Source organism: Oryctolagus cuniculus, chromosome 4 (assembly GCF_051225735.1).
Source record: "Oryctolagus cuniculus isolate XC-2025 breed Fujian yellow rabbit chromosome 4, ASM5122573v1, whole genome shotgun sequence".
NCBI classification, from domain to species: Eukaryota; Metazoa; Chordata; class Mammalia; order Lagomorpha; family Leporidae; genus Oryctolagus; species Oryctolagus cuniculus.
Window position 1 is genome coordinate 173263062 of NC_142870.1, and position 27092 is coordinate 173290153.

Below are 27092 nucleotides of genomic sequence, written 5' to 3' on the forward strand. Positions count from 1 at the left end.
AGAAAGGTCTTTCTTCTGTTGGTTTACCCCCCAAATGGCTGCTATGGCTGGCACTGCACCGATCCGAAGCCAGGAGCCAGGTGCTTCTTCCTGGTCTCCCATGTGGGTGCAGGGATCCAAGCACCTGGGCCATCCTCCACACTGCCTTCCCGGGCCACAGCAGAAAGCTGGACTGGAAGAGGAGCAACCGGAACTAGAACCTGGCGCCCACATGGGATGCCAGCGCCGCAGGCAGAGGATTAACCAAGTGAGCCATGGTGCCGGCCCCTCTCCATTGTTTTTAAATCCACACCTCTTTTGGTAACGTTTGACACACTCTCCCAACACATATGTGCCTCTCAATAAGATCTCTAACTTGAGAACACTAATCCAAATATTTAAATAACACTTACTGAAGGTTAGGCACTGTGCTGGGCATCAAGCGGTTAATGGTGAAAGGCTAGCCACTATCCTCACCTCCCAGAAATTTAGTATATGTTATGATGATGAACATTAAATAATTAAATAAATGTTATAATCAACATATGTTTCTTCTTCTGAAGAAAGAGTAGGTAAGAAAACATGTAGGGGCCGCTGCTGTGGTGTAGAAGGTAAAGCCACTGCCTGCAGCATCAGAATGCCATATGTTCCACTTCTGATCCACTCCCTCATAATGAGCCTGAAAAGCAACAGAAGATGGTCCAAATATTGGACCCCTACATCCATGTAGGAGAGCTGGAAAAAGCGCCTGGCTCCTGGCTTCAGCCTGGTCCAATCCTGGCTGTTGTGGCCATTTGGGGAGTGAACCAGCAGATGAAAGATTGATTCTCGCCCCTCCACTCCCTCTCCCTCTCCCTCTCTCCCTGTCTCTTGTCTCTCTTTTCAAATACAAATAAATCTTTTTTAAAAAACAAGAAAAGATCAACATAATCAAAGCAATTTATGAAAAACCCACGGCCAGCATCCTACTGAATGGGGAAAACTTGGAAGCATTTCCACTGAGACCTGGTACCAGACAGGGATGCCCACTCTCACCACTGCTATTCAATATAGTTCTGGAAGTTTTAGCCAGAGCCAGTAGGCAAGAAAAAGAAATTAAAGAGATACAAATTGGGAAGAAGAAGTCAAAATATCCCTCTTTGTAGATGATATGATTCTTTATTTAGGGGATCCAAAGAACCCTACTAAGAGACTACTGGAACTCATAGAAGAGTTTGGCAAAATAGCAGGATATAAAATCAATGCACAAAAAGGCTGTTGATTTTCATCGTAGAGATCTTTAACGTCCTTGGTTAAGTTTATTCCAAGGTATTTGATTGTTTTTGCAGCTATTGTGAATGGGATTGCTCTTAGAAGTTCTTCCTCAGCCATGGCATTGCCTGTGTATACAAAGGCTGTTGATTTTTGTGCATTGATTTTTTTTTTCACTGAAAAGTGATCCCTGTTAGGAATTTGGAAAACATTATGCTGAGTGAAATAAGCCAATCCCAAAGGGACAAATACCACTTGTTCTCCTTGATAGGTGACAACTAACTGAGCACCAAAAAGGAAACCTGTTAAAGTAAAATGAACACTAGGAGAAACGGTGACTTGATCAGCCCTCACCCTGACTGTTGATGAGCAACTTGGTATGTTATCCCTCTTAGTATTTTTTTTGTTTGTTCTACTTAATACTTTAGGTTGAATACTGTAATCAATAAACAATTCTTCTTAAGTGCTGAAACTTAACTGAAAAGTGATCACTGTTAAATATAAGAGTGGGAATAAGAGAGGGAAGAGATGTGCAATTCGGGACATGCTCAAGCTGACTTACCTCAAACGGTAGAGTTAGAAACATACCAGGGGATTCCAATTCAATCCCATCAAGATGGCATGTGCCAATGCCATCTCACTAGTCCAAGTGATCAATTTCTGTTCACAATTGATCATAATGATAGGACTAAGAACCAAAGGGATCACATAAACAAGAATAGTGTCTGCAAATACTAGCTGATAGAATAAAAAAGGGAGAGAATGATCCAACATGGGAAGTGAGATACACAGCAGACCCATAGAATGGCAGATGTCCTAAACAGCACTCTGGCCTCATAATCAGCCCTTAAGGCATGCGGATCCGGCTGAAAAGCCCATGAGAGTATTTCAGGCATGGAAAGCCAAGACACTCTGGGGAAAAAAAAAAAAACTAAATGAAAGATCTCCGCGAGTGAGATCCCAGTGGAAAGAACGGGTCATCAAAGAAGGAGGTACCTTTCTCTGAAGGGAGGCGAGAACTTCCACTTTGACCATGGCCTTGTCTAAAAATGATCAGAGTCAGTGAACTCAGGGGGCTTCCATAGCCTTGGCAGCTCATGACAAGAGCCTAGGGTGATTACTGATGCCATAAACAAGAGTGTCAATTTGTTAAGTCAACAACAGGAGTCACTGTGCACTTACTCCTCATGTAGGATCTCTGTCCTCAGTGTGCTGTACATTGAGATTTAATGCTATAACTAGTACTCAGACATTATTTTTCACTTTATGTTTCTGTGTGGGAGCAAACTGTTGAAATCTTTACTTAATGTATGCTAAACTGATCTTCTGTATATAAAGAGAAATGAAAATGAATCTTGATGTGAATGGAAGGGGAGAGGGAGTGGGAAAAGGGAGGGTTGCAGGTGGGAGGGACGAAAAAAATAATTTAAAAAAATCAATGCACAAAAATCAACAGCCTTTGTATACACAGGCAATGCTATGGCTGAGAAAGAACTTCTAAGATCAATCCCATTCACAATAGCTACAAAAACAATCAAATACCTTGGAATAAACTTAACCAAGGACGTTAAAGTTCTCTACGATGAGAATTACAAAATCTTAAAGAAATAGAAGAGGATACCAAAAAATGGAAAAACCTTCCATGTTCATGGATTGGAAGAATCAACATCATCAAATGTCCATTCACCCAAAAGCAATTTATAGATTCAATGTGATACCAATCAAAATATCAAAGACATTCTTCTCAGATCTTCTCAAATGCTGAAATTCATATGGAGACACAGAAGATCTCAAATAGCTAAAGCATCTTGTACAATAAAAATAAAGCCGGAAGCATCACAATACCAAATTTCAGGACATACTACAGGGCAGTTGTAATCAAAACAGCATGGTACTGGTACAGAAACAGATGGATAGACCAATGGAACAGAATTGAAACACCAGAAATCAACCCAAACATCTACAGCCAACTTACATTTGATCAAGGAGCTAAAACCAATCCCTGGAGCAAGGACAGTCTATTCATAAATGGTGCTGGGAAAACTAGATTTCCACGTGTAGAAGCATGAAGCAAGACCCCTACCTTACACCTTACACAAAAATCCACTCAACATGGATTAAAGACCTAAATCTACGACCTGACACCATCAAGTTATTAGAGAACATTCGAGAAACCCTTCAAGATATTGGCACAGGCAAAGACTTCTTGGAAAAGACCCCAGAGGCACAGGCAGTCAAAGCTAAAATTAACATTTGGGATTGCATCAAATTGAGAAGTTTCTGTACTGCAAAAGAAACAGTCAGGAAAGTGAAGAGGCTACCGACAGAATGGGAAAAAATATCTGCAAACTATGCAACAGATAAAGGGTTAATAACCAGAATCTACAAAGAGATCAAGAAACTCCACAACATCAAAACAAGCAACCCACTTAAGAGATGGGCCAAGGACCTTAATAGACATTTTTCAAAAGAGGAAATCCAAATGGCCAACAGACAAATGAAAAATGTTCAGGATGACTAGTAAACAGGGAAATGCAAATAAAAACCACAATGAGGTTTCACCTCATCCCGGTTACAATGGCTCACATTCAGAAATCTACCAACAGCAGATGCTGGCGAGGATGTGGGGGAAAAGGGACTCTAATTCACTGTTAGCAGGAATACAAAGTGGTAAATCCACTATGGAAGTCAGCCTGGAGATTCCTCAGAAACTTGAATATAACTCTACCATACAACCCAGCCATCCCACATCTTGGAATTTACCCAAAGGACATGAAATTGGCAAACAAAAAAAGCTGTCTGCACATTAATGTTTATTGCAGCTCAATTCACAACAGCTAAGACTTGGAATCAACCTAAATGCCCATCAACAATAGACTGGATAAAGAAATTATGGGACATGTACTCCACAGAATACTATACAGCTGTTAAAAACAATGAAATCTGGTCATTTGCAACAAAATGAAGGAACCTGGAAAACATCATGCTGAGTGAATTAAGCCAGTCCCAAAGGGACAAATACCATATGTTCTCCCTGATCGGTGACAATTAACCGAGCACTAAAAAGGAAACCAGTAGAAGTGAAATGGACACTATGAGAAACAATGACTTGATCAGCCCTTGTCCTGACTGTTGATGTACAATTTAATACTTTATCCATTTTAGTATTTTTTCTACTTAATACTATTGATTGAACTCTTTAAATAACACACAATTATTCTTAAGTGTTTAAATTTGACTGAAAAGTGATCCCTGTTAAATATAAGAGTGGGAATAAGAGAGGGAGATGTACAATTTGGGACATGCTCAATCGGACTTGCCCCAAATGGTCGAGTTAGAAACGTGCCAGGGGATTCCAATACAATCCCATCAAGGTGGCATGTACCTATGCCATCTCACTAGTCCAAGTGATCAATTTCAGTTCACAATTGATCATAATGATAGGATTAAGAGTCAAAAGGATCACATAAACAAGACTAGTGTCTGCTAATACTAACTGATAGAATCAAAAAAGGAGAGGACGATCCAACATGGGAAGCGGGATACACAGCAGACTCATAGAATGGCAGATGTCCTAAATAGCACTCTGGCCTCAGAATCAGCCTTGCGTTCAGATCTGGCCAAAGAGCCCATGAGAGTATTTTAGGCATGAAAAGCCAAGACACTCCGGAAAAAAAAAAAAAAAAAAAAAAAACCAACCACACATAAATGTAAGATCTCTACGAGTGAGATCCCAGTGGAAAGCACAGGCCATCAAAGAAGGAGGTACCTTTCTCTGAAGGGAGGAGAGAACTTCCACTTTGACTATGACCCTGTCGGAATAAGATCAGAGTCGGTGAACTCAAAAGGCTTCCATAGCCTTGGCAATTCACGACAAGAGCCTAGGGAGATTGCTGACGCCATAAACAAGAGTGTCAAATTGTTAAGTCAACAACAGGAGTCACTGTGTACTTACTCCTCATATAGGATCTCTGTCCTTAATGTGTTGTACAATGTGAATTAATGCTATAACTAGTACTCAAACAGTACTATACACTTTGTGTTTCTGTGTGGGTGCAAACTGTTGAAATCTTTTATTTTTTTATTTTTATTTTTTTTTTTTTTTATTTTTTGACAGAGTGGACAGTGAGAGAGAGAGAGACAGAGAAAGGTCTTCCTTTGCCGTTGGTTCACCCTCCAATGGCCGCCGCGGCGGCCAGCGCACCGCGCTGATCCGATGGCAGGAGCCAGGAGCCAGGTGCTTTTCCTGGTCTCCCATGGGGTACAGGGCCCAAGCACCTGGGCCATCCTCCACTGCACTCCCTGGCCACAGCAGAGAGCTGGCCTGGAAGAGGGGCAACCGGGACAGAATCCGGCGCCCCGACCGGGACTAGAACCCGGTGTGCCGGCGTCACTAGGCGGAGGACTAGCCTAGTGAGCCGCGGCGCCGGCCCTGAAATCTTAATACATACTAAATTGATCTTCTGTATATAAAGATAATCGAAAATTAATCTTGATGTGAATGGAATGGGAGAGGGAGAGGGAGAAGGAGATGGGAGGGTTGCGGGTGGGAGGGTTGCGGGTGGGAGGGAAGTTATGGTTGGGGGGGGTGGGAAAGCCACTGTAATCCATAAGCTGTACTTTTGAAATTTATATTTGTTAAATAGTTAGAAAAAAAAACAAGAAAATGTGCAACAGGAGATGATAGCTCAGATTACAGGATTCCAGGCAGGTCTCTCTTGGAATAGACACATCAAAATCCAAAAAAAGAACAGCTAGCCCAATGCAGAGGTGAGGTAGATGTCCTGGCTGAGGAAACAGTATAGAATCTCTTGGTATCTGTGGGGGGTTGGCTCCAGGACCCCCCTCACATGCCAAAATCTGTAGATTCTTAAGTGCCTTATATAAAATAGAATACGATTTACATGTAACATATGCACATCCTCCTGAATACTTTAAATCATCTCTAGATTACTTATAATACCTATTACAATGTAAATGCTATGTATATAATTATCATACTGAATTGTTTAGAGAATAATGACAAGGGTAAAAAGTCTGTACATGTTCAGTACAGATGCAATTCTTTTTATAAATTAAAAAAATTTTATTTATTTTCATCTACTTGAAAAGCAGAGCATCACAGAAAGAAGGAGACAGAGGAGAGAGATTTTTTCCAACTGCTGATCCACTCCACAAAAGCCTCCATCAGCCAGAGCTCAGCCTGGCCAACCCAGGAACCTGGAACTACATCTGGGTTTACAATCTGGGTGGCAGGAACTCAGCCACTTGAGCCATCATCCTCTGCTACTTCCCACAGCGTGCATTAGCAGAAAGCCAAACTGGTAGTGGAGAAGCCAGGACTCGATCCCAGCCACTCCAAAATCAAATGTGGGCATCTCAAGCAGCAGTTTAACCCACTGCACCACAACGCCCACCTCCTTTTCTGAGTATTTTTGATCTGCTGTTGGCTGGATCCCCAGGTGTGGAATCCACAGATGCTGAGAGCCCTGTATATGCAAAGACTCTGAACTTCACAGTTCAAGAACTACCAGGAAAGAAGGATTCAGAAATGAAGCTGGAAAAGTATATACAGCTGCAACTGATAACCTGGATCCTGAAGGCCATAAGAGGGACTTGGAATCCATTTAAGCACAGTAGGGAAAGCAGCACTCTCTGGTACAACTTCCTATGATGATGCAAGTATTCTATTCCTCACTATTCAATACAGTAACCACTAGCTGAATGTGGGTATCGGACACTGGAAATACATCTAATATTGAATTTTAAATTTTATTTTTAAAACATATTTATTGGGGCTGGCAATGTAGCCTAGTGGATGAGGCCACTGCCCACGACCGCTGCCTATAGCATCTGTATCCCATAAGGGTGCTGGTTCCAGTCCCAGCTGCTCCACTTCTGATCTGGCTCTCTGTTATAGCCTAGGAAAGCAGTAGAAGATGGCCCAAGTCCTTGGGCCCCAGCACGTGCGTGGGAGACCTGGAGGAAGCTCCTGGCTCCTGGCTTTGGATAGGCGCAGCTCCAGCCATTAAGGCCAACTGGGAAGTGAACCAATAGATGGAGGACTTCTCTCTCTCTGCCTCTCCTTCTTTGTGTGGCTATGACTTTCAAATAAATAAATAAATCTTGAAATAAATAAATCTTAAAGTAAATAAGTAGACATATTTATTTATTTGAAAGAGAGAGAATCTTCTACCCACTGGTTCACTCCTTAAATGGCTGCAACAGCTGGGCTGGGCCAGGACAAAGCCAGAAGTCAGAATGCCATCCTGGTCTCCCATGTGGGTGGTAGAGTCATCATCTGCTGCTGCTTTCCCAGGTGCATTAGCAGGGAGCTGGATCAGAAGTGGAGCAGCCGGGACTTGAACCGGCACCCATATGGGATACCAGCACTGCAGGCCACAGCTTTACCCACTATGCCACAGTGCCGGCCCCCATGAATTTCAAATGTTAATTTTAATTAGCTTTAGTATACAAAGTCACATTTGGCTAGTGGGACCATATTGGACAGCAGAGGGTTTTAAGCTGGGGATTAATAAGATCTAAGGGAGATTTCTAGATAATTCTAGCTTCAGGCAACATGGACAGTAAAAGGCCAATGTAAAATGAATTCAGGAAGAATAGCCAATTAGAGCTTCTAATGGACTCTTTAAAAAAAAAAAAAAGAGTTTCTGAAAGGGGGAGGCAGGGTAAATCAACTCCAAAGCTTTTAGCCAAATTTCACGCTGTGTCACACAAGCAGGTGCTTTGGCTTATTGAATTTTTTTTGACACTCACATATTCCCTAGCTCCGTAAAAATAACCATTCTGATGCCACTGCATCAAGTAAGGTACAAAGTATATGCTCTATGGAGCACAGAAATTGGGAAACTACACAAAAACCTGAAAATGGATGACTGTCAATGATGCATCAAGTAGAAGCATATTATATAGGAAAATATATTCTGTGAGCCAAATAAACCCAGTACAGAGTTTCAACGAAGACAACACTTGTGGGAAGAGGAGACTGCAGCCCCAGAGCCATTGTCCACTGGAGCAGAGAGGAGGTCCTAGCACCAAAAGTAGGGAAGACATTTCTCTACCTCAGCCAAAGAAGAGCCAGGAAGTGAACATCTTTCTGTTTAAGGAAGGGCAACAGATGTGGAAAACTAGTGGAACAAGAGAGTAGAGGTGGTTTTAAACTTTTCTTCATGGGGCAGGCATTTGGTACAGCAGTTAAGCCACTGCCTAGGATGCCCACATCCCATATGGCAGTGCCTGGGTTTGAGTCCCCACTCTGCTTTCATTTCCAGCTTCTTTGATGCACTCCATAGAGATGGATAATGATGCTTGGGTAATTGGGCCCATACTACCCATGTGGAGAAATTAATTATATTGACACTGCTCTATGATTTGATGTTTACAGGCTTAAATTAACACTGGACTAAAATAACTTATATCTGTCCAACCTTAGGAAACAGATTTTCAAAGAGAAACACAGTATCAAAAAGTTTTATTTAAAAATAATATATATATATATAAATCCTTATAGCCACTTTTTAAAAATCCTTATAAAATATCCACTAGTGCTCTTACATTTTTAAGACATACATGGAGATAAAACAAAACTTTCAAAAAAGAAAAATACTCTTGGAGTAGGAATTTGGTGCAGCAGTTAAGCCAGCCTTAGAACACCTGCACCTCTATCAGAGTGCTCAGCTTCCAGGCCTGACTTGGTCTCTATTCCAGCTTCTTGCTAATGGGCACTGTTGGGGGCAGCAGTCAATGACTGAAATGCTTAGGTCCCTGACACTTAAATCCATGGTAGAGACCTGGACTGAGTTCCTGGCTTCTGGCTTTGACCTGGGGGTTGAACCAATTTATTTATTTATTTGAAAGAGCAAGAATGTGATGGATGGAGAGAGACAGGGAAAGAGAGAGAGAGATCTTCCACCGGCTGGTTCGCTCCCCCAAATGGCTGCAAACAGGACAGGAAAATCAGGTCTTTTGACCTCCACCCCAGTGGACTTGTCCTTGGTGCATCAGCCTCTGGTCCACCATCACCTTTGGGACCTGTCTAGCAGCTACCTGAACTTCTGTTTCAGAGGCAGTCCCAAGTGGCTGACTGCTGACTATGACATCACGGGACTAAGGTGTTCTTAGGGAAAAAACCGACTGTAACTAGACACTGAGTTTGAAGAAATTTATCTTTGAATCTAGGAAGATCACTACCTTTAAACATATTGCTTTGTAACTTGCTGAACTTATTTTGCAATTTATTTTAACAGGTTTCCTGGTAAACAGTACTCAATGAAACAGCAATAGGTAATTAGTATTTGTTTTAGATGAGTGCAATTTTAATTAAATTCAGATAGAGAATATCATATCAGCATCTTAATGCTGGGCATTGCCTACAATATGGCGCCTGGCAGATGTTCGAGGGGCGTGTCTGCGGCTGCCACAGTTAAGCTACATAAGATCAGACCACCGGCAGGGATAGGTCCGCATTGGTTCCAGACACGTGGACAGTGCGTGATCCCTATACTTTGCTTAAGGTGCCCCAGTGCGTGGCCCACCCACGCCTGCATGACCTTTTCACTGATTGGCTCCCCTACTGCACATGTCTTTTGTAAGCTTTATAAGCCTGTACACTTCTTCAAATAAGCGGTCCCTGCTTTGACAGAACTCACAGGTGCTTGTGGTGTGGTCATCTCCTGTCGACCTTACCTCTCCCGTTCACCTTGTTGGGGAGTGTCTGTAGTGGCCCCTGCTGGTCAGGGGCCAGCCCAGGGCTTGAGACCCCAACATCTTAAGTCATTTAGGTGTAGCTGATAATTTAAACTGGGTAATGGCAAATGAGATAAATGCATCTAAATGTAAACTTTGGTACTCAGCATGATATATTCTATATAAAAACTATTTGGGTTTGTTTAACAAATATGTTTTCATAAACTGTTCATGAAAATAGTTCAATACTGCTTAAAGTAATTCAAGCTGAAATTTGACATGTTACCTTAATTAAAAATATTGTCTTAGGCCGGCGCCGCGGCTCACTAGGCTAATCCTCCGCCTTGCGGTGCCGGCACACCGGGTTCTAGTCCTGGTCGGGGCGCCGGATTCTGTCCCGGTTGCCCCTCTTCCAGGCCAGCTCTCTGCTGTGGCCAGGGAGTGCAGTGGAGGATGGCCCAGGTGCTTGGGCCCTGCACCCCATGGGAGACCAGGATAAGTACCTGGCTCCTGCCATTGGATCAGCGCGGTGCACCAGCTGCAGCGCGCTGGCCGCGGCAACCATTGAAGGGTGAACCAACGGCAAAGGAAGACCTTTCTCTCTCTCTCTCTCACTGTCCACTCTGCCTGTCAAAAAAAATTTGTCTTAATTTGGAGATTTTTACAAAAGCTATTAATCTATTTCTCTGATATAGAATTAGAATCCGATCCTCTGTTAGAGCAATGAGTTAATCTATATGTTCTCTTGATGTCTCTGTTAAATTGTAATTGTTTAAAAACAGCTGAGCTTTTTGTTAAGAGCTATGGATTAATTAAATATGTGCTTATTTTCAAACATTTGAATAATCATAACAATGATCAAATTTGGTCTATATTATGTCATGATGATAAGGGTTCTTATTTCAACCAGAAATTTTAAGCCTTCTTGGCATCCTTGACAGGCATTCAAAAAATCAAAAACCAAAGTTTCAAAGAATTTGGACTTTGAAATTTCCAGTAAATTTGGACTTTGATTTTTCCAGTTTAGCTCCAACTGGAAAAATCAAAGGATATATGTCTCTCATCTTGTAGAGACACCAACTAATCAGGCTATTTGGATTATGTTAGAAGGACTATCAAGATGTGAAGTGGTGCTAAATTTTAAGTTTTATAATATAAAATGCTACTGATATAAATGTCTAAAATTAAGAAGTCTAATGATCTTGTGTTACTAGATGTGATGGTTATCTTAATGAGAAAGGCCCAAAGGCCTAAAGGGTTAAATGTTCTGTAAAATCTTACAGGTGCTTTCGAAAATACTGTGTGAAGTAAGCAAGTGCCTCTTGTTGGTTAATGAGTTTATGATTTTAAACATGGCTATTTGAAGTTTTCTGTAGTCCACAGTTTTGTATAACAGACTTGATGCTCATAAAACTAAAACATTGTTGGTTCTGTGTTTAGCTATCCTCCTATAGGTTCTGATGGACTTTTATCCAGCCACTTCTATTGTATTCAGTACTTTGGGATGCCTCTGTAAACAGATGAAGCCAATAATGCACTACAGGTTCCAACTGGAAGAAAGCAGGGTTAATTCAGGTTACTAACAGCAGAAAGTAATTTGAATCAATTAGTAAATTAAAAAAAAAAACAGTTTAAAAGCTATTATTGAAACTGCTTTATTGTTCTTTTATGTTATGCTATATGTGTATACATATTGTATGTCTACATGGGAAATTTATTAAGAGCTTTGTTTTAATTGGCTTATAGATAAAAGATTGCTCATAAATTTAAACTGCTAAAATTAATCAAATGTGACCTGAATCTCTGTATCAGATGTTTTAAATCTGTTGGTAGAAAGAAACTAAAAATGTTTTTTTTTTTTTTTTTTTTGGACAGGCAGAGTGGACAGTGAGAGAGAGAGAGAGAGAAAGGTCTTCCTTTTGCCGTTGGTTCACCCTCCAATGGCCACCGCGGCCGGCGCGCTGCGGCCGGCGCACCGCGCTGATCCGATGGCAGGAGCCAGGAGCCAGGTGCTTTTCCTGGTCTCCCATGGGGTGCAGGGCCCAAGCACCTGGGCCATCCTCCACTGCACTCCCTGGCCACAGCAGAGGGCTGGCCTGGAAGAGGGGCAACCGGGACAGAATCCGGCGCCCCGACCGGGACTAGAACCCGGTGTGCCGGCGCCGCTAGGCGGAGGATTAGCCTAGTGAGCCGCGGCGCTGGCCCTGAAAGAAACTAAAAATGTTTTTATAAGGTTGTGCTTGAGTCTTCTGGTTAAACAAGCTACACCATGTTAGATATTTAAGAGATGTTTCTAAATACATGCATTCTTAAACTTTATAGAAGGCACTGAACCTTCTGGTAAATTTTCTCCTAAGTTGTTATCTAATGGCTGAAATTGCTTGCTAAGTTTTCATTTGATATTGCTATTGTCAGTAAATGCTCCCTCATTTCTCTATTCTAAGCCCGACTTGTTCTCTCATTTCTCTATTCTCTTCAAGGTAGGACACTAATTCTATTCTGAAGGATTCTCCAAAATGCACAATTTGATTTTTAGGCCTTATAAAAAGGATGGCTAACATTTTTCTGTAATAGCATAGCCAAAATGAAAGCTTAACTACAATTTCACAGCTAGACATACATCACCATTGGCACAGTAAACAGGCAAAACCTCCCTTTCAGACCAAAAAAAGGGAGAGAAAGTTTTAAAGTAATGGCATAGCTTTTGTCACGGGCATTGTCTACCTCAAAATAAACCACTATCAGAACATGCCTGTGACTATAGACTTCTAGTTTAGGCCACCGAAGATTAGAGATGGCACTTGAGCATCTTCTTGACTTGCATCCTCTGGTCTGCTTTAACAAAAACCAGGAGGAAAAAAAGCTAGGCATCAGAAGCAATGTAAAGATAGGTGTCACGGCCAGCGCCGTGGCTCACTTGGCTAATCCTCTGCCTGCAGCGCTGGCACCCCGGTTCTAGTCCTAGTTGGGGCGCCAGATTCTGTCCCAGTTGCTCCTCTTCCAGTCCAGCTCTCTGCTGTGACCCTGGAAGGCAGTGGAGGATGGCCCAAATGTTTGGGCCCTGTACCCGCATGGGAGAGCAGGAGGAAGCACCTGGCTCCTGGCTTCGGATTGGCGCAGCACGTCAGCCGTAGCGGCCATTTGGGGGCTGAACCAACGGAAAGAAAGACCTTTCTCGCTGTCTAACTCTGCCTGTCCAAAAAAAAAAAAAAAAAAAAGAGTGTCAGGCTATTAAAGGTGCCTCTGTACAGTGATCTGCCCTCAAGGAGACCCAATAGGCCAGTCCACTGCAGTGGCTTTCAATGTGGAAAGCCAAGCCTTCAGCAGAAGTCAGCTTGTGAAGAGCCCTGGCAGCTCTGCCAGCCAAGAGTTGGATCACTGGAAATGGAACTGCCCTGGAGGCGAAGGACACCCAGGTGAGAGCCACAGACCTTGCTGGCTCCAAGCTGAAAAGCCCTTCACTTGGCCCAGCTTCCAAAGTGACCAATGCTGCTGAGGGGATGGCCAAGAAGGGTCAATAACATTGTAGGTAGAACTGTAAATTTCCTGTTAGAGATGCCACCTGCCTTTACTTGGCCAGCTCGCCTCCCAGGCCAGCTAGGTAATGGAAGTAAACAGGGTGCCTTCCCCAAGGAGGTTCACACCTCCCTTAGGATGTACCCCATGTGAAGAGACAGATAGGTTTGGGCCTCTTAACTTACAAGGCCTTAAAGCCCACCAGATTAGTATCAAGCTCCTTCTGTCAGTTCCTATTTGCCTCTCAATCAGAAAACTTAGTCGTGGCTTAGATAGCACCTTTCTTAGGTGCTAGTAATGACTCTGTTCTTTGTTCTAGACCCTGTCTAGCCTACTTGGGGTCTCATTCCTTTGTAATCATAGCCTCTACTCTTACACCAATGGCTCTACTCCCAACTGTGCGTATTGATGGTCCTCTCCCCCACTTAATGTTGTATGATTGTTCAGGATTTTCTCCATAGACAGCCCCCTCTACCCACAAAAGATGAGTGGCCTTTCTCCTGGTCTTGGTTGAGATCAGCTTTAAATCACGTCCATCAAACAGACTTCACAAGGATCCAGAGACCCCCTCATTTCCTCTCCTCTATGAAATACTCTCTTAACTTGGTTAATGCCACTCTTAGGATCATTGGTTGCTATTCTCACCCTTTTATACTACAGTGTCTAAGTATTTACAGGAGGAATGAACCAAGGCCTTCAGCAACCAGGCGGTCAACCAAATGCAGCTTCGGGGATATACTCGGCTCCTCACCCAGGAGACAGCAGCTTGAGACATCGCCCCATGCCAGGGAAGAGTAACTCATGGCCCCATGCCAACAGGAAGTAGCTCTAAAGACATGATCATTGTCCCTCTATCCCTCCTGGACATTTAGGGCTAATGTAACCCCATGCAACTCCTGCTTTATAAAAAAACAAAAGGGGGGAAGTTAGTAAAATGGCCAGTCTTACCTATGGTGCAATCTACAACCTGACACCATCCTAGGCTCTAGCCCCTGCTGCCATTGCTGGAAGCCAGGTGGCCACATGGCCCACCCACTGGTGTCAAACTCCACCCCCATCCTAACGGGATTTGTTGTTCCTACTTCCCTGCGCACCCCCTTGCAAAGTTTTAAAAGGACCTGTTTCTGAACACATGGCTCGCTTTCTCTCCATCTCCAGATCTCTCTGTCTCTCTCTGGATCTCTCTCTTACAGTATCCTCCTCTTGTTTTTCCCCTCTTTGCTCCTTCTCTCTGGTCTGTCAGGTTTCCGCCAATAAACCCTTTCCCTTAAAAAAAAAAAAATAAAGTGCAGTACTAACAGGAGTAAGTACATCAATGAAACAGAATGAAACAGAATATTTTGGAAATATATACAAAAGAATTCTATGTGTGATAGAGGTGGCTTCTAAAATAAGTTATAAAAGAATGAATCAAGTGTTACAGCTGGCTAACGTCTGGAAAAGAAGTTAAATTTCTACTACAGATCATATAGTAGGACAAGTAATTGGCCCCCAAATATGTCCATACCCTAATCTCAAGAACCTGTGAAGACAATGCATTGAATGGGAAATATAGATCTTTTTCATTTGTCTAAAATTTCAATGACTATTGTTAAGAGAGATTTTTTTAAAAAACTTTCTCCCTGCCTTCCCCTACCCTCCCCACCTCTCAGCCCTGTCACTGATTTGAGTTCACATGCTTCAACTCTAAGAGAAGGATTTACACTGCACATATCATACTCACATAATGTAGCAGCATGTGAACTGTTGGTTCCTTTCATAGATCCGAAGTAGGGGAGACATGTATTCCCAACTTAACATGTGCACATATGCTTCAGTTTTTGTGTCTACACCCACCTGGGTGCTCATGTGGCATGGCAAATCTAGATTTTAAGACAGGTATATTATCCTGGATTATCTGAGTGGGTTCAATCTAATCACATGAACCCTCAAAAGCAGAGAACTCTGTTGGAAGTCAGAGATACCACAGATGTAAGGCACGGAAGGAAGGACTGGGCAAGGAACATGGTGAGTCTGGAGGAGGATTCTTTGCCAACTCTCTCAGTTAAGAACTCAGCAGGCCAACACTTTGATTTCAGTCTTATGAAAACAGTTAAGCTACCCAAACTTTTGACATATAGATTATGAGATAGTATATGTTTGTATTGTTTTAAACCATGAAGTTTGTGATAATTTGTTATGGCAGCTATGGAAAACTACAAATCATATGCCAAAATTAATTACAAATTAATCAAACTGTCAGTGTAAAAAAGACACCACAGCAAGAAAAAAATTGCTCAACATACACAGCAACATGAAAAATCTCAAAAATAAGATGTTATGAAAAGAAGTCAAACTCAAAATACCATATGCTGTGTAATTCCATCAAGAAGAAGTTTTAGAAGAGGCAAATATAAGAAGTCCACAAAGTGGCTGCCTAAAGAAAGACTGGAATTGACTGAAGAGGGACATGAGTGAGCATTTTGGGGGACTTGAAGCATTCTACTATGACTGTGGTGGTGGACACACAGACATATACACATTTGTTTTAAATCTGAATACTCCAATTAAAATATGTGCCTTTTATGGCATGTAAATATCTACTTTTAAAATACACACTAAGAGAAAAAGGCAAGCACTAAGGCTGATTTTATGGTGCCGCGTGTCAAGCCACCACTTGGGATCCCAGCATTCCATATCAAAGTGCTAGTTAGAATCCCTGCTGCTCCACTTCCAACCCAGCTCCCTGCTAATGTGCTTGGGAAGGCAGTGGATTTTGGCTAATGTACTTAGGACCCTGCCACCCATGTGGGAAGTCCAGATGGAGTTCCAGGCTCCTGGCTTTGGCTTGGCCAAGCCCCAGCTGTTGCTGCCAGTTCAGGAATCAAAGATGTCTTTCTGCCACTGTGGCTTTCAGATAAATAAATCTTTCTTTTTTACAAAAAAGAAAGCACAAGAGAAAATGTAGTATAAATTGAAAATCATTGTCAATCATTCTAGTAAGAAATTTGGCAATATCTAAGTGACACATATATGGCCTTTGACTTGGGAACAACTTTAATGACCACCAACAGAGCACTGGTTTAATACATTAAAGAGACATCCATCTAGAAGAAAATATTATACAAGTTTTAAAAAAAAAGACGAAGCTGCTCTCTATGTACTAATTGGAGATAATGTCAGGAATACACTTGAAAAAGCACATGCAGAAAACTGTGTATAATGTGTTCCCTTTTGTGTCAACATAAATAAATAAATAAAGAGGCACTAAGAATATATAGTTGGATTTGATTACATGGGCATAAAGAAATTCTGAAGGAACCACCAGAGATAAAATGATTTGCCCTCATCAGGGGGTGGGACACAGGATGTAGGAGTAAACTTATTTGTAACCTTTTATTTTGAAGTCTTGAATTAAATCAATTCAAAAAATTTTAGTGCAGTGAAAAATACATATATAATCTTCACACTGAGGTTATTCTAATAATACCAAGAGCACAAACCATAAAGGAAGTGATATAAAACCATTAAAATTGCAAATACCCATTTATCGAAAGACCCTGAAAGTAGCTTAGTAATCCTCTTTAAGTCAACAAAATAATGGGAAGATTCATTCTGAATGCTACCATGGTGACGCATCTGTGTAGAGAAATGTTCAATGTACAAACTTGTGACACAACTATTTAGTTGATGGGATCTATAATCATACTTCATTCAAGGTACATGAGCATACTCACTGCATTGTTCTTTGTATTAGCGAAATTATACAAATCCCAAAGTCCAATAACCGGAGAAATTTATAAATAAATATGGTACAGTTTAGGACAGTTTTCTACCATGTTGTAGCTCTATCAGAGGAAAAGATGTCAAAATACGCAGTGAGAGTGAAGAAAGCAAACTGAACAGCAATCTGTACAGCAACTAGAACAAGCTGGAGCGCTTACAGATTGGGTCTATGTGTACACTTGATCTTCTGAGAGAATTTGTGGAAGGACACTTAAGAAAATAATAAAAGTGGCAATCTTTAGGGAATGTTTCTGGGGATGGGGAGAACACCCCAGAGCCATAAAAGAATACGTTTCTGTTATGTTACCCAGTTTGTGGTACTCTGTCATTACAGCCATAGGAAACTAATACAACATCTCTCTGTATATATTCACAGGATCACTTAAACAGAAAACATTTAATAAAGTGAGATTACTGGCCTGTAATTTCTAGAGCAAGGAATTCCAGGCTCAGAGATTCAGGGTCCTGAGCTGGGCCACACAGTAACAGGTTCCATGGGTGAACCCTGGGCTTACCTCCAGGCCACCACCCTAGCACCCTGGTCACCACCACCTGCAGGTGAGCAGATGGCAATAACTGGAAAGCAGGTCTTGCCTCTGGTCTACGATGGCGTTCACAGGGGTCTTGATATCCCAGCACGCCGTCTGAGTGAAATCCCTGCATGTTTATAGAACCTTTACTGTGTTTATCCAGCAAAGAGAAAATGTTTGGTAAAAACACAGACCTAGTATTTGCCTATATTTCAAAGGGGTTCCCTGAAATTACCAGTCTGTTAATCACCTTCAGCTGAGAAACTCCGGTTCATTCCCCAAATGCCCACAAGGGCTGGGGCTGGGACAGATAGAGTCCGGAGCCAGGAACTCAGCACGGGTCTCCCATGTGGTGGCAGGTCGCAATTGTCTGAGCCATCACCCACTGCCTCTGCAGGTCCACAATGGCAGGGCGTTGGGCTGGGTAACAAATCCAGGAATGCTGACATGGGATGCAGGCAACTTAACCAGCTTCTTGACTGCTGAGCCAAATGCCCTCCACAGAAGGAATATTTTAAACAACAAAAAAGGAAGAAGAATGTAAACTCAGACTGAAGACAGCCATTTTCAAGGAAGGATAAGCTGAGAGGCATTCTGCACATGTTAGCTTTGGTTAGTGTGAAGGTAATGTGAGCCTTGAGAGACAAACATTCCAAGTCACTAAGTCCATCCAGGCCCCGAAAGAGGCTCAAGAAATATTGCTGGAGGACAAAGATGGGTCAATTTCAACTCCAGGTTCAAAAGTGGAGTATTAAGTCACTCAGTCTCCAAACATGAAGCTTCCCTTCATTTGTGGCCAGTAGTGGACACAACAATTTCTCCTTAGTGGGTCACATCACTATTTGAGTGAGAGCAGTCCAAGGGAGGTGCATGATAACACGTAAAATGGACTGAGCAATCCCTCTGCTCCAGGCCCTGTATTAAGCCCTTCTCAGACATTTACTCGCTAAATATCCTAACAATGTCAGGGAGGTACCCTCACCCCAAGCTGGCAAGTCAGGAAACAGATTTACACAAGGTGAAGGGACTTCTCCAGGCAAGACACAAATCCAAGTCTGAGATCAAAATCTGTATTAACGCTGTGCACCCACAACAATTAAGATACATCTCTTATCAGGCTGATTAGGGTAGGTCCAGTCCCAGTGTGCCCTAGTAGGCATCAGGTGATGCTCTAGTGCTCGGGTCCCTACCACTCACATGGAAGAACTGGATTAAGTTCCTGGCTCCTGGTTTCAGCCTGGTCCAGCCCTGGCTATTGCAGGCATTTGGGGAGTGAATCAGTGGATGTCCATCTTTCTTGCAAATAAATAAAAATTTTTACATAAAAAAGAATTTTTAAGACAAATATGCATAAGTCAAGCTACGACATCTGAGTCTATTAATTATTTTTTAAAATTCGATGTTAATTTCTAGAGAGATGAGTTGTACAAAGGGTGCAAATCATTGAGAAAATCAGAAAAATGGATTTTAAACTTAAATTTAAATCCCTGCAAATGCTAGCCCAAAGAATAACCAAGAAATTAGCATTCCACACTGTCTCGAGACAAATGAAGTTAAGCACAATGAGCTTCAAGTGACTCATCAATCCTGACACAGGTAAATGTGCTGAATTCAACTCCTTAATTGCCTATTCCCTTCAACTAGATGATTGTTCAATTAGGAGCAGCCCCAACGAAGGCACAAGACACTCCTGACACCCTTGAACAAAGAGGATTTCTTATTGAAAGGAAAACTTAGCAGCCCAGCCATGCTCTCCCTCAGAACTCTCCCCATGCATCTCTGGTATTTTAAATGTTAATTAACAGCCTCCATCCCACCCCCTACTCCACATCTCCCACTCAGACCCCTCCCTGAGATCCTATCAATCCACTCCCCCCTCAAACTGAAGGGCAAGTCAAACCCAAAGGAGAACTAAAACACAATCCACTGCCACACAGGGGAAGGTGTAGACATGCCAGGAATTTCTCAATAACAAGACAGACAGAGACATCTCAAAAGAAGTCCTTTGGCACTGCAAAAAGAATCCAAGCTAAGTTCTAATACCAGCAGACAACCTCTTGGAACATGGAGCCTTAAATTTGGCCTTCAAACAAGTGTGGACTCTGAAAGATGCATTCATCCACAGGCTCAACCTCCAGAGTTAACCTAAATAAAACACGTAGGAGAGCAGTTCAGCCTAGCTGCTAAGACACCAGCTAAGTCCCATACTGGAACACCTAGGTTAAATTTCCAGTCTCTTGATTCCAACTTGTGACCAGCAGACTCCAGCAGGCAGCACCCAGTGGCTCACAAAGCTAAGCTACTGCCATCCTCAAGGCTGACCTGGATTGCATTCCCAGTACCTGTGTGGCAGAGGCCTTTGTCTTTTATTTACACTTGTTTCTGACATGTTAAAGTTGTAACAGAGGCCTTCCCAAGGTCAAAAGAAGAAAAAGGGAGGAATCTGTCCTAGGAATGAAATGTGACTGTTATCTGCTTGCCTGTGAATGCTTCAATGGTAGTTACTATCTGCTTATACGTAACCACTTCGGGTTCCGCTTGCTAGTACAGTGCAATGATGTTAACCCTTGCCAGACAGTAGACGGCTCAGTATATGTGTGGAAAAAGAAAAACATCTTCAGGGGCGCTGTGGCATAGTGGGCTAAGCCTCTGCTGCAGCACCGGCATCCCACATGGAGTCCAGTTTGTGTCTCGGCTGCTCCTCTTCTGATCCAGCACCCTGCTATGGCCTGGGAAATCAGTAGAGGAAGCCCAAATGCTTGGGCCCCAGCACCTGCGTGGGAGACTAGGTGGGAGCTCCTGGCTCCTGATCAGCTCAGTTCCAAACATTGAGGCCTTTTGGGGAGTGAACCAGTGGATGGAAGACCTTTCTCTATGTCCCTTCCTCTCTCTCTGTAACTTTACCTTTCAAATAAATAAGTAGAATCTTAAAAACAAAAACTTCAGTCACTGGTTTGCATTCCCAGTATTGTATTAACCCAGTGACTGCCAACTAACATTAGAATATCTAATCAAATGTATGAATGTAACCATATAAGGGAGACAAAGAAACTAAAACCATATATAAGGAAATTTCCCTCTTTGGGGCTCAGCATTTTGGGTAAGAAATTCTATCTGGGCCTTATGCTGGCACAATAAAAAAAAAAAAAAAAAAAAAAAAAAAACTACTTCCTGTTAAAAGGCCTTGGTGTCTTGTCTCAGTACAAGAATTCTGCTACACCTCCCACACCAGCCCTGCTAGTTGAGGACATTTTGGAAGTGAACCAGTGGATAGGAGTTTTCTGTCAGTCTATATCTGCCTCTCAAATCTCACACACACACACACACACACACAGTATTCCTCCTGAACTCACAAAACAAACCAAAATAGCTTATATTCCTAGCCCCTACAAACATACACATCTCAACTTACCTTTCCAATATTCTCTAATTCTATATGCCCTCCATGTTGTAGCCACAGGACCCCGGATTCACCTGGCTGTCTTTGCACAACAAAGTCACAGGGCTGAGGCTGGCACCAGAAAGATATTGAGGATCTGAATATTCTCCTCATAGAAAACAAAGTGCAGAAACCTGAAATCAATGGCCACTTTTACCTTTTCTAGGGCTGTCAGATGGCAACTGCACTTGACCCTAGTCCTCAGTTTCTTTACAGGAACACCGGAACAGTACAGTCTACACAACTGGGCTCCCCATTTCCCATCAGTCAGCAAGTATTAACTGGGTACCTATTGTGTGCCAGGAACTCTGCGTAATGCGTGGAATATGTGAATGAGCAAGACAGAAAATATCACTGTCCTCATGAAGTTCATGTGCTGCTGCAGGTAGATCTGTGAAATGGAACTGCTCATAATATTTTTATGGAAGCTAAATACAATAATAAATGGAACATACACCAAGGGCTGGCTTGGGGTAAATTATTATTATTTTTGATATTCACAGTATAAGCCCTTTTGTTCACCATTACTTTTAATAAGCTGCTCCTTTTACTTATAATCCCCCTCCCCTCAGCACCTCTCATTCTGCCAGCTGTTAAGTTCTCATCTGTGTAGGTACAGCTTGAAACCGACCTCTCCTCCTTCCTCCTAGGGATCATTCAGGATCTGAGAACTCTCTTGGAGTGCCAGCTCGCATTTCCACTTATCCTTTCTCCAGCCTGTCTGGCATTAACATTGTTCTATCACCATTAGCAGAGCCTACGCCTTCCACGTTTCCACCTCATTAGCCAAAGCCAAATACAGGGCCCTGATTTATCTGAGGAGCAGAACAGACTTAAAAAACAAGTGCAAGACAAGACAATAGGTAAGAAGAAAGGGAATATTAGAGAGAAAGTCTGGGATCCGAATTATGACTCCTTAGTACTTGATCAATGCATTCAGCCTTGGATGAGCTCTGGAAGTCACCAATTTTTGTGCCTTCTGGAAAAGTGGATCGTGACAGGCAAAGGATGAGCTGGTCCAAGGGTGACCAAAGGAAAGTGAAGTGGAGGCCACGGCTGGGCAGGAGGATGAACATCCACCTCAGGTCAAGGCTGCCTCTGAGCATTTTTGTTGCAAAGAAGCAAGATTGTCCAATATGGTGCTGTAATTCTTTGTTTCCTGTTTTATGTACTACTGTCCTGGCTCTCCAAAGTGTCAGGTTTTTTAGGGCTGGCAATCCTGCTCTGTTTCCAAGTGCTGCCTCCACTGACAAAACCACCCAGTACTTAAAAGCTAAAACAACCAATCTCAATGTCACCAGAACTTCAAAGTCAGATGTAACTAAACCCAGATTTAGCTTGGCTCCAAAGATTCCCAGGAGGTCCCAGCAGTTCACCGGGCTCACAGGAGTTCAAGTAAGCATACTATGGTGAATACATTCTGGACATTAACACTGATGTTCAACATGCAGGCAAAAGACGGACTTGATTCAGGTAAAATTAGTCCAGGGTATGCCATAAGTAAAGCTCCTTCATTTTGTTTGAATGTCAACAAAAGCAAGGAAACAGGCAATACTTACGAAATTAACAAGAAAAATGTTTGATAAGGCAGAAATGACAATTCTCACTAACCAAAGGAAGACTGTTACTCTCGGTTTTGGAACTGTGACATTTTTTGGTTCCAAAGATGCTTGGTTCAGTACTTTCTTTTTTCCCAAAGAAACCTTTTATTTAAGGAAAACAAACTTCATGCATTTTCTAAGTACAATTTTAGAAATACAGTGATTCTTCCCACTCTACCCACCCTCCCACCCCTCCTCCTCCCTCTCCCATTCCCAGTCCCATTCTCCACTAAGATCCATTTTCGATTAACTTTATACTCAGTACACTTTTTTAAAAAAGTATAAATTCAACCATTCTTCCCCACACTGCCCACACTAAGACTGTCTCTGTTGTAACCTCAAGTGCCACCTTTGCTAAGGAGACATCATCCTCCCCACCCCCTGCACCCCCACCAAATTTTTCTTTCTTGTAAAGACTTCTTGTAACAAGAGTGCTTTTGGCCTTGAGAACCTAAGGCTGCACACCAAGAAAACTTGTCACAACAGCAGTGAGTTCACAGCCACTGTGAGGACAATGCAGTGACCTGTCTGCTCCACTTCTCCATCTGTAAAGGCAGAGGAGGGCTCCTGCCTCAAGGTCAATAAAAACAGTACCGCTCCCCACAAAGGCAAGAGGCGGAGCCCTGCCCTCCACTTCAACTCTTCTAAATGTCCCTAAGAGCATGTCATCGCCCTCAAACGTGGGGTCTGCAGGTTCTAATTGGCTGTAGAAGGATCTTCATCCCAGGACGCAAATATAGGTGGGATCTTCAAAAGTTCATGGAAAATGCATATTATGAAAAATTATGCATAGATTTCAAATACATTTGAACCAAAATAAACTTTTAATTCCATTTTCCACAAAGCTTTTGAAAGTACCCTTGTATAATTATAAAAGGGTGCATGCCACAGAAATGAGCCTTTTATACCAACCACAGGAAGAGAATGAGCTCAGTGAATAGCTTAAGAACTTTCTAAGGGTAAAAGCTCTATTTGTTCCTAGGGTCATGGGCCACAAAGTGAAGACAGCAGGTGTGTCTAATCCGATGCCCTGGCCAGCTGCTACTCACAAATTCTGGCCTTCCTGAGCCTCATCTTCTTCATCCATAAAATGAGCACGGTCCAGCTTTCGATACTGAATCTGAGATTCTGAGGAAGGACCTGGGGTCCCATTTGGAAACTATGACTCCAAAATTTGTGGCAGCCTGGCATCACTCTCGTTTTTCTTTTCCTTTTCCCCCCACTCCCCAAAGGTAGGAGTCAGTATGCCCCTCCCTCCCTGACAAAGTCCCACTGCACTCTGTGCAGGAGGGCGGCTAGCATGGCAGCCCTGTGTGTGTGAAGTAAAGTAACCAGAAGCCCCCGGGCCTGCCTTTGCAGACACTACTAGTATGAACCACATGGTATTCATTACTCAATTATTAATTTCCTTACCCAGGTATGAATTTCAGCCTCTTTCCTCTCTCCTATACCAGCTCCCTACTTCCAAAGTCAGTTCCCCAGGAAACTGTCCCCCCAAAAAACAAGTGTTGCCATCTAACTCTGGTTAGTCCTAAAATCAAATTCATGAATTATGAACAGTTTTTTAAGGAAAATTAAATAGTATAGAAAACACGGTTGTGCTTAACAAAAGAGAAAGCAACTATACCGTAAAAAGTCGAATAGTATAGAAAATATCCTTGTGTCTAACAACAGAGAACTATACCATGAAACTTGTTGCAGTTTTATACTTACTTATGTATTTAGGTGGGCGGGTGGGTGTGGGACTATCCTGAGTGTTGTTCAAAAATCAACTCAGAAACCCATGGGCCTATGGCAGTGAGACGTGCTGGTGTGAACCTGACACACTCATCCCACTTCATCACTTGTGGAGGATTCATGCAACAGCAAAGGGTACTTAGAACCCAAGCCATCCACTCTGAATTCCTGACAGGAAACAGTTGAAACACACTTCTGTCCCATCCACCTCTAAGGTACTAGTTTCTATCATGCAACAAACAAGCTGCCCAAAGACAGACCAACCCATCTAGTTACAGCTATGCAGCAAAAAGGTGCCTGGCACTCCACAAAGGGCAGAGAGGGAGGCCGTCTCTGCTGGGAACCGGAGGCCCTTTCCTCCCAGAACTCCCACATAAGGACTGAGTGGGTCAAAGGCAGTTGAGCTGGGGCAGAGGTCGGCGTACTGGAAATCTCTGCGCCCCATTTCTCTACCCTTATTTTAATTTTTTTTCAAGTTGCACACCTCTAAAAAAAAAGTTTAGATAGCCCCGAAGCTTGCAGCCGCCCAGAAAACCCCTAGCGGGGCTTAGAGGTACCCGTGGGGCACCAGATCTTGGCCCGGTTGCAAGTGCACGAGGCCCCCTGCCGGGGAAAGCGCGGGACTGGGAGCCATGAGGGTTTGGAGCGCACCTTCCAAGCAACAGGCTCCGAACGCCGGCTGGAAAACGCTCCAAGGCCGGAAAGCGGAGCTGGAAAACGCTCCAAGGCCGGAAAGCGGAGCTTTCTGTGAGATTCTCAGCCGTGGCCCCTGCCGGTTCCGGTTAGCAGCGAGCGGTGGACCCCGCGGCCCCCGCTCACGATCAGGAGGGCAGAGCAGAAGGCCTTCACCAGCCGCTCCCCCACCTTTTCAGCTTAGCGCTGTTCCCTGCGCATCTGTGTCCGTGCCCAGGCGCCCGTCAGCCTCGGGGGCGCGTCCGCGGGTCAGGGACTTGCCGGCTGCCCCCGGCTCCTCTGGGGGGATGAGGGAGACGGGCCCGAGCGCCGTAGGTTCGAAGCCCGGGTGAGAGAGCGCCAGGCCGGGCGCAGCGCGTGCCCTTGGCCCCCGGGGCCGGGAGGCCGGTTCCGTCCCCCGCGCGCAGTAAGCTTGGGTCCGCACCTAGCTGGTCGCGGGGCCCACGGGGGATGGCCCGGCGGGCCCGCTCGGGGGTTGCCACCCCCGGTGCGCAGCCGCTTCCCTCCGGCAAGGGACGCGAGCCCGGAAGGCCGGAGGCGCCCCCGCACCGCGACGCGTCCAGCTGCCCGCGGGTCCCACCTGGCTGGGGCGCCGCCGCCGCGGGAGGCGTTTGCTCCGGGGCTCCGCTCGCTGGCCATGGCAGCGGCCCCCGGCGCTGTGCGGCCGCAGCCCCGGGCCAAGTTTCCGCGTAGTTGCGAGAGCCCGAACACCGTCACGTGCACGCCACCGCCGCCGGGAGGCAGGACGTGTCCTCGTCGTGTCGGGGGCGGGCGAGGCCGCCAACAGGGCAGGGCTTCGACGGCCGGAGCCTCGGGCTCGCCGCCGCGAGGGACGCGGCCCGGGGACGCCGAGAGAACGCCGGGCCGACGGCCCCTCCCCGCCTTGTCCCCGCGCCCGTGGGCGCCCGCTCCGGGGTCCCTGTGCTGGGCCGCCACTTACCGAGCGCTCCCCTGCCCGCTCTGGGCACGCTGGGGGCCGGGCGGCGGGGCCGCGGCCTTCTCGACGCCCGCTGCGGTGTCCATGTCGCCTCCTCCCCCAGCTCCTGCGGAAGACAGAGTTGGAGGGGAGCTCGGCCCCGGGCCGCCGCGGCCACGTCCCCAAGCCCCGACCCCTCCACCCCCGCGCCGGTCAGTCAGGCCCTCGCGGCTTCCCTCGCTGCGGGGATGGCGCCCAGGCAGGGCCAGGCCGAGAGGCGGCCCGCAATGGCGGCCAGGACGCCAGCAGCTGACCGTGTCCGAGAGGCGGCAGGGCCGTGCGGACACACCTAACGCGCCGGCCGCCGGCGTCTGGGCGCCAGACGTTCTGACTGGACAAGCAGGCGGCCGGACGGGCGATTGTTCTCCTTGCTTCTAGAATGGTCCTCGTCAGGCTTCTCCGGGCCGCCGAGCGCTACGTCACTTCCTGTTCCGAGGCCGCGGTGGGCGCCCGCGTCCCGGAAACGGGGGTGGCGGGGCGTTGCGGGAGTCGTCCTCAGGGCTGTCGCCGGGCTGCGGTCCTGGCTTCCCCACGGACGTGTGCCGCGGTCCGGCGGCCTCGCCCCGGGCTGCGCGTCGGAACCGCCGGGAAACGTGTTTTTATGAAAGACACATACTGTCGTGTTTTTATGAAAGACACATACTGTCGTCGGGCTCCTTCTCCCAGATACCCGACTAGGGGGTTCGGAGTATGTCGTCAGCGTTGGGGTGTTTTCTAAAGCTCCGCCGGAGAGAATAACGTGACGTGCAGCAAAATCGGGGCGCTGACCCGTTGCTGACCCAGATAATTAGGGCCTCTTGCTGCGTCTCCAACACCCCTGGTTGTTCTCCTCACCGGAAACTTGGTTTATCCTCCCGCCGACGCGTTTGCCAACTTGTCTCCACTCGACCTTTAGAGCA

At 44.7% G+C, this 27092-nt stretch overlaps 1 protein-coding gene across 2 annotated transcripts in view; it reads right to left on the reverse strand.

Moving 5' to 3' along the window:
• TRANK1 (tetratricopeptide repeat and ankyrin repeat containing 1) overlaps positions 1–26782 on the reverse strand; it is a 156523-nt gene extending 129741 nt beyond the window's left edge. The window contains exons 1-2 of one of the 2 annotated variants that reach the window (XM_089331309.1): positions 26483–26782; positions 26158–26260 (exon numbers count right to left, since the gene is read on the reverse strand). In XM_089331309.1, the coding sequence (XP_089187435.1) occupies positions 26158–26240 (83 nt within the window). In that variant the 5' untranslated portion in view covers positions 26241–26260; positions 26483–26782. The remainder of the gene's footprint in view (positions 1–26157; positions 26261–26482) is intronic. The other variant, XM_008266129.5, reaches the window with a different exon arrangement.
• Positions 26783–27092: the final 310 nt, after the last annotated feature.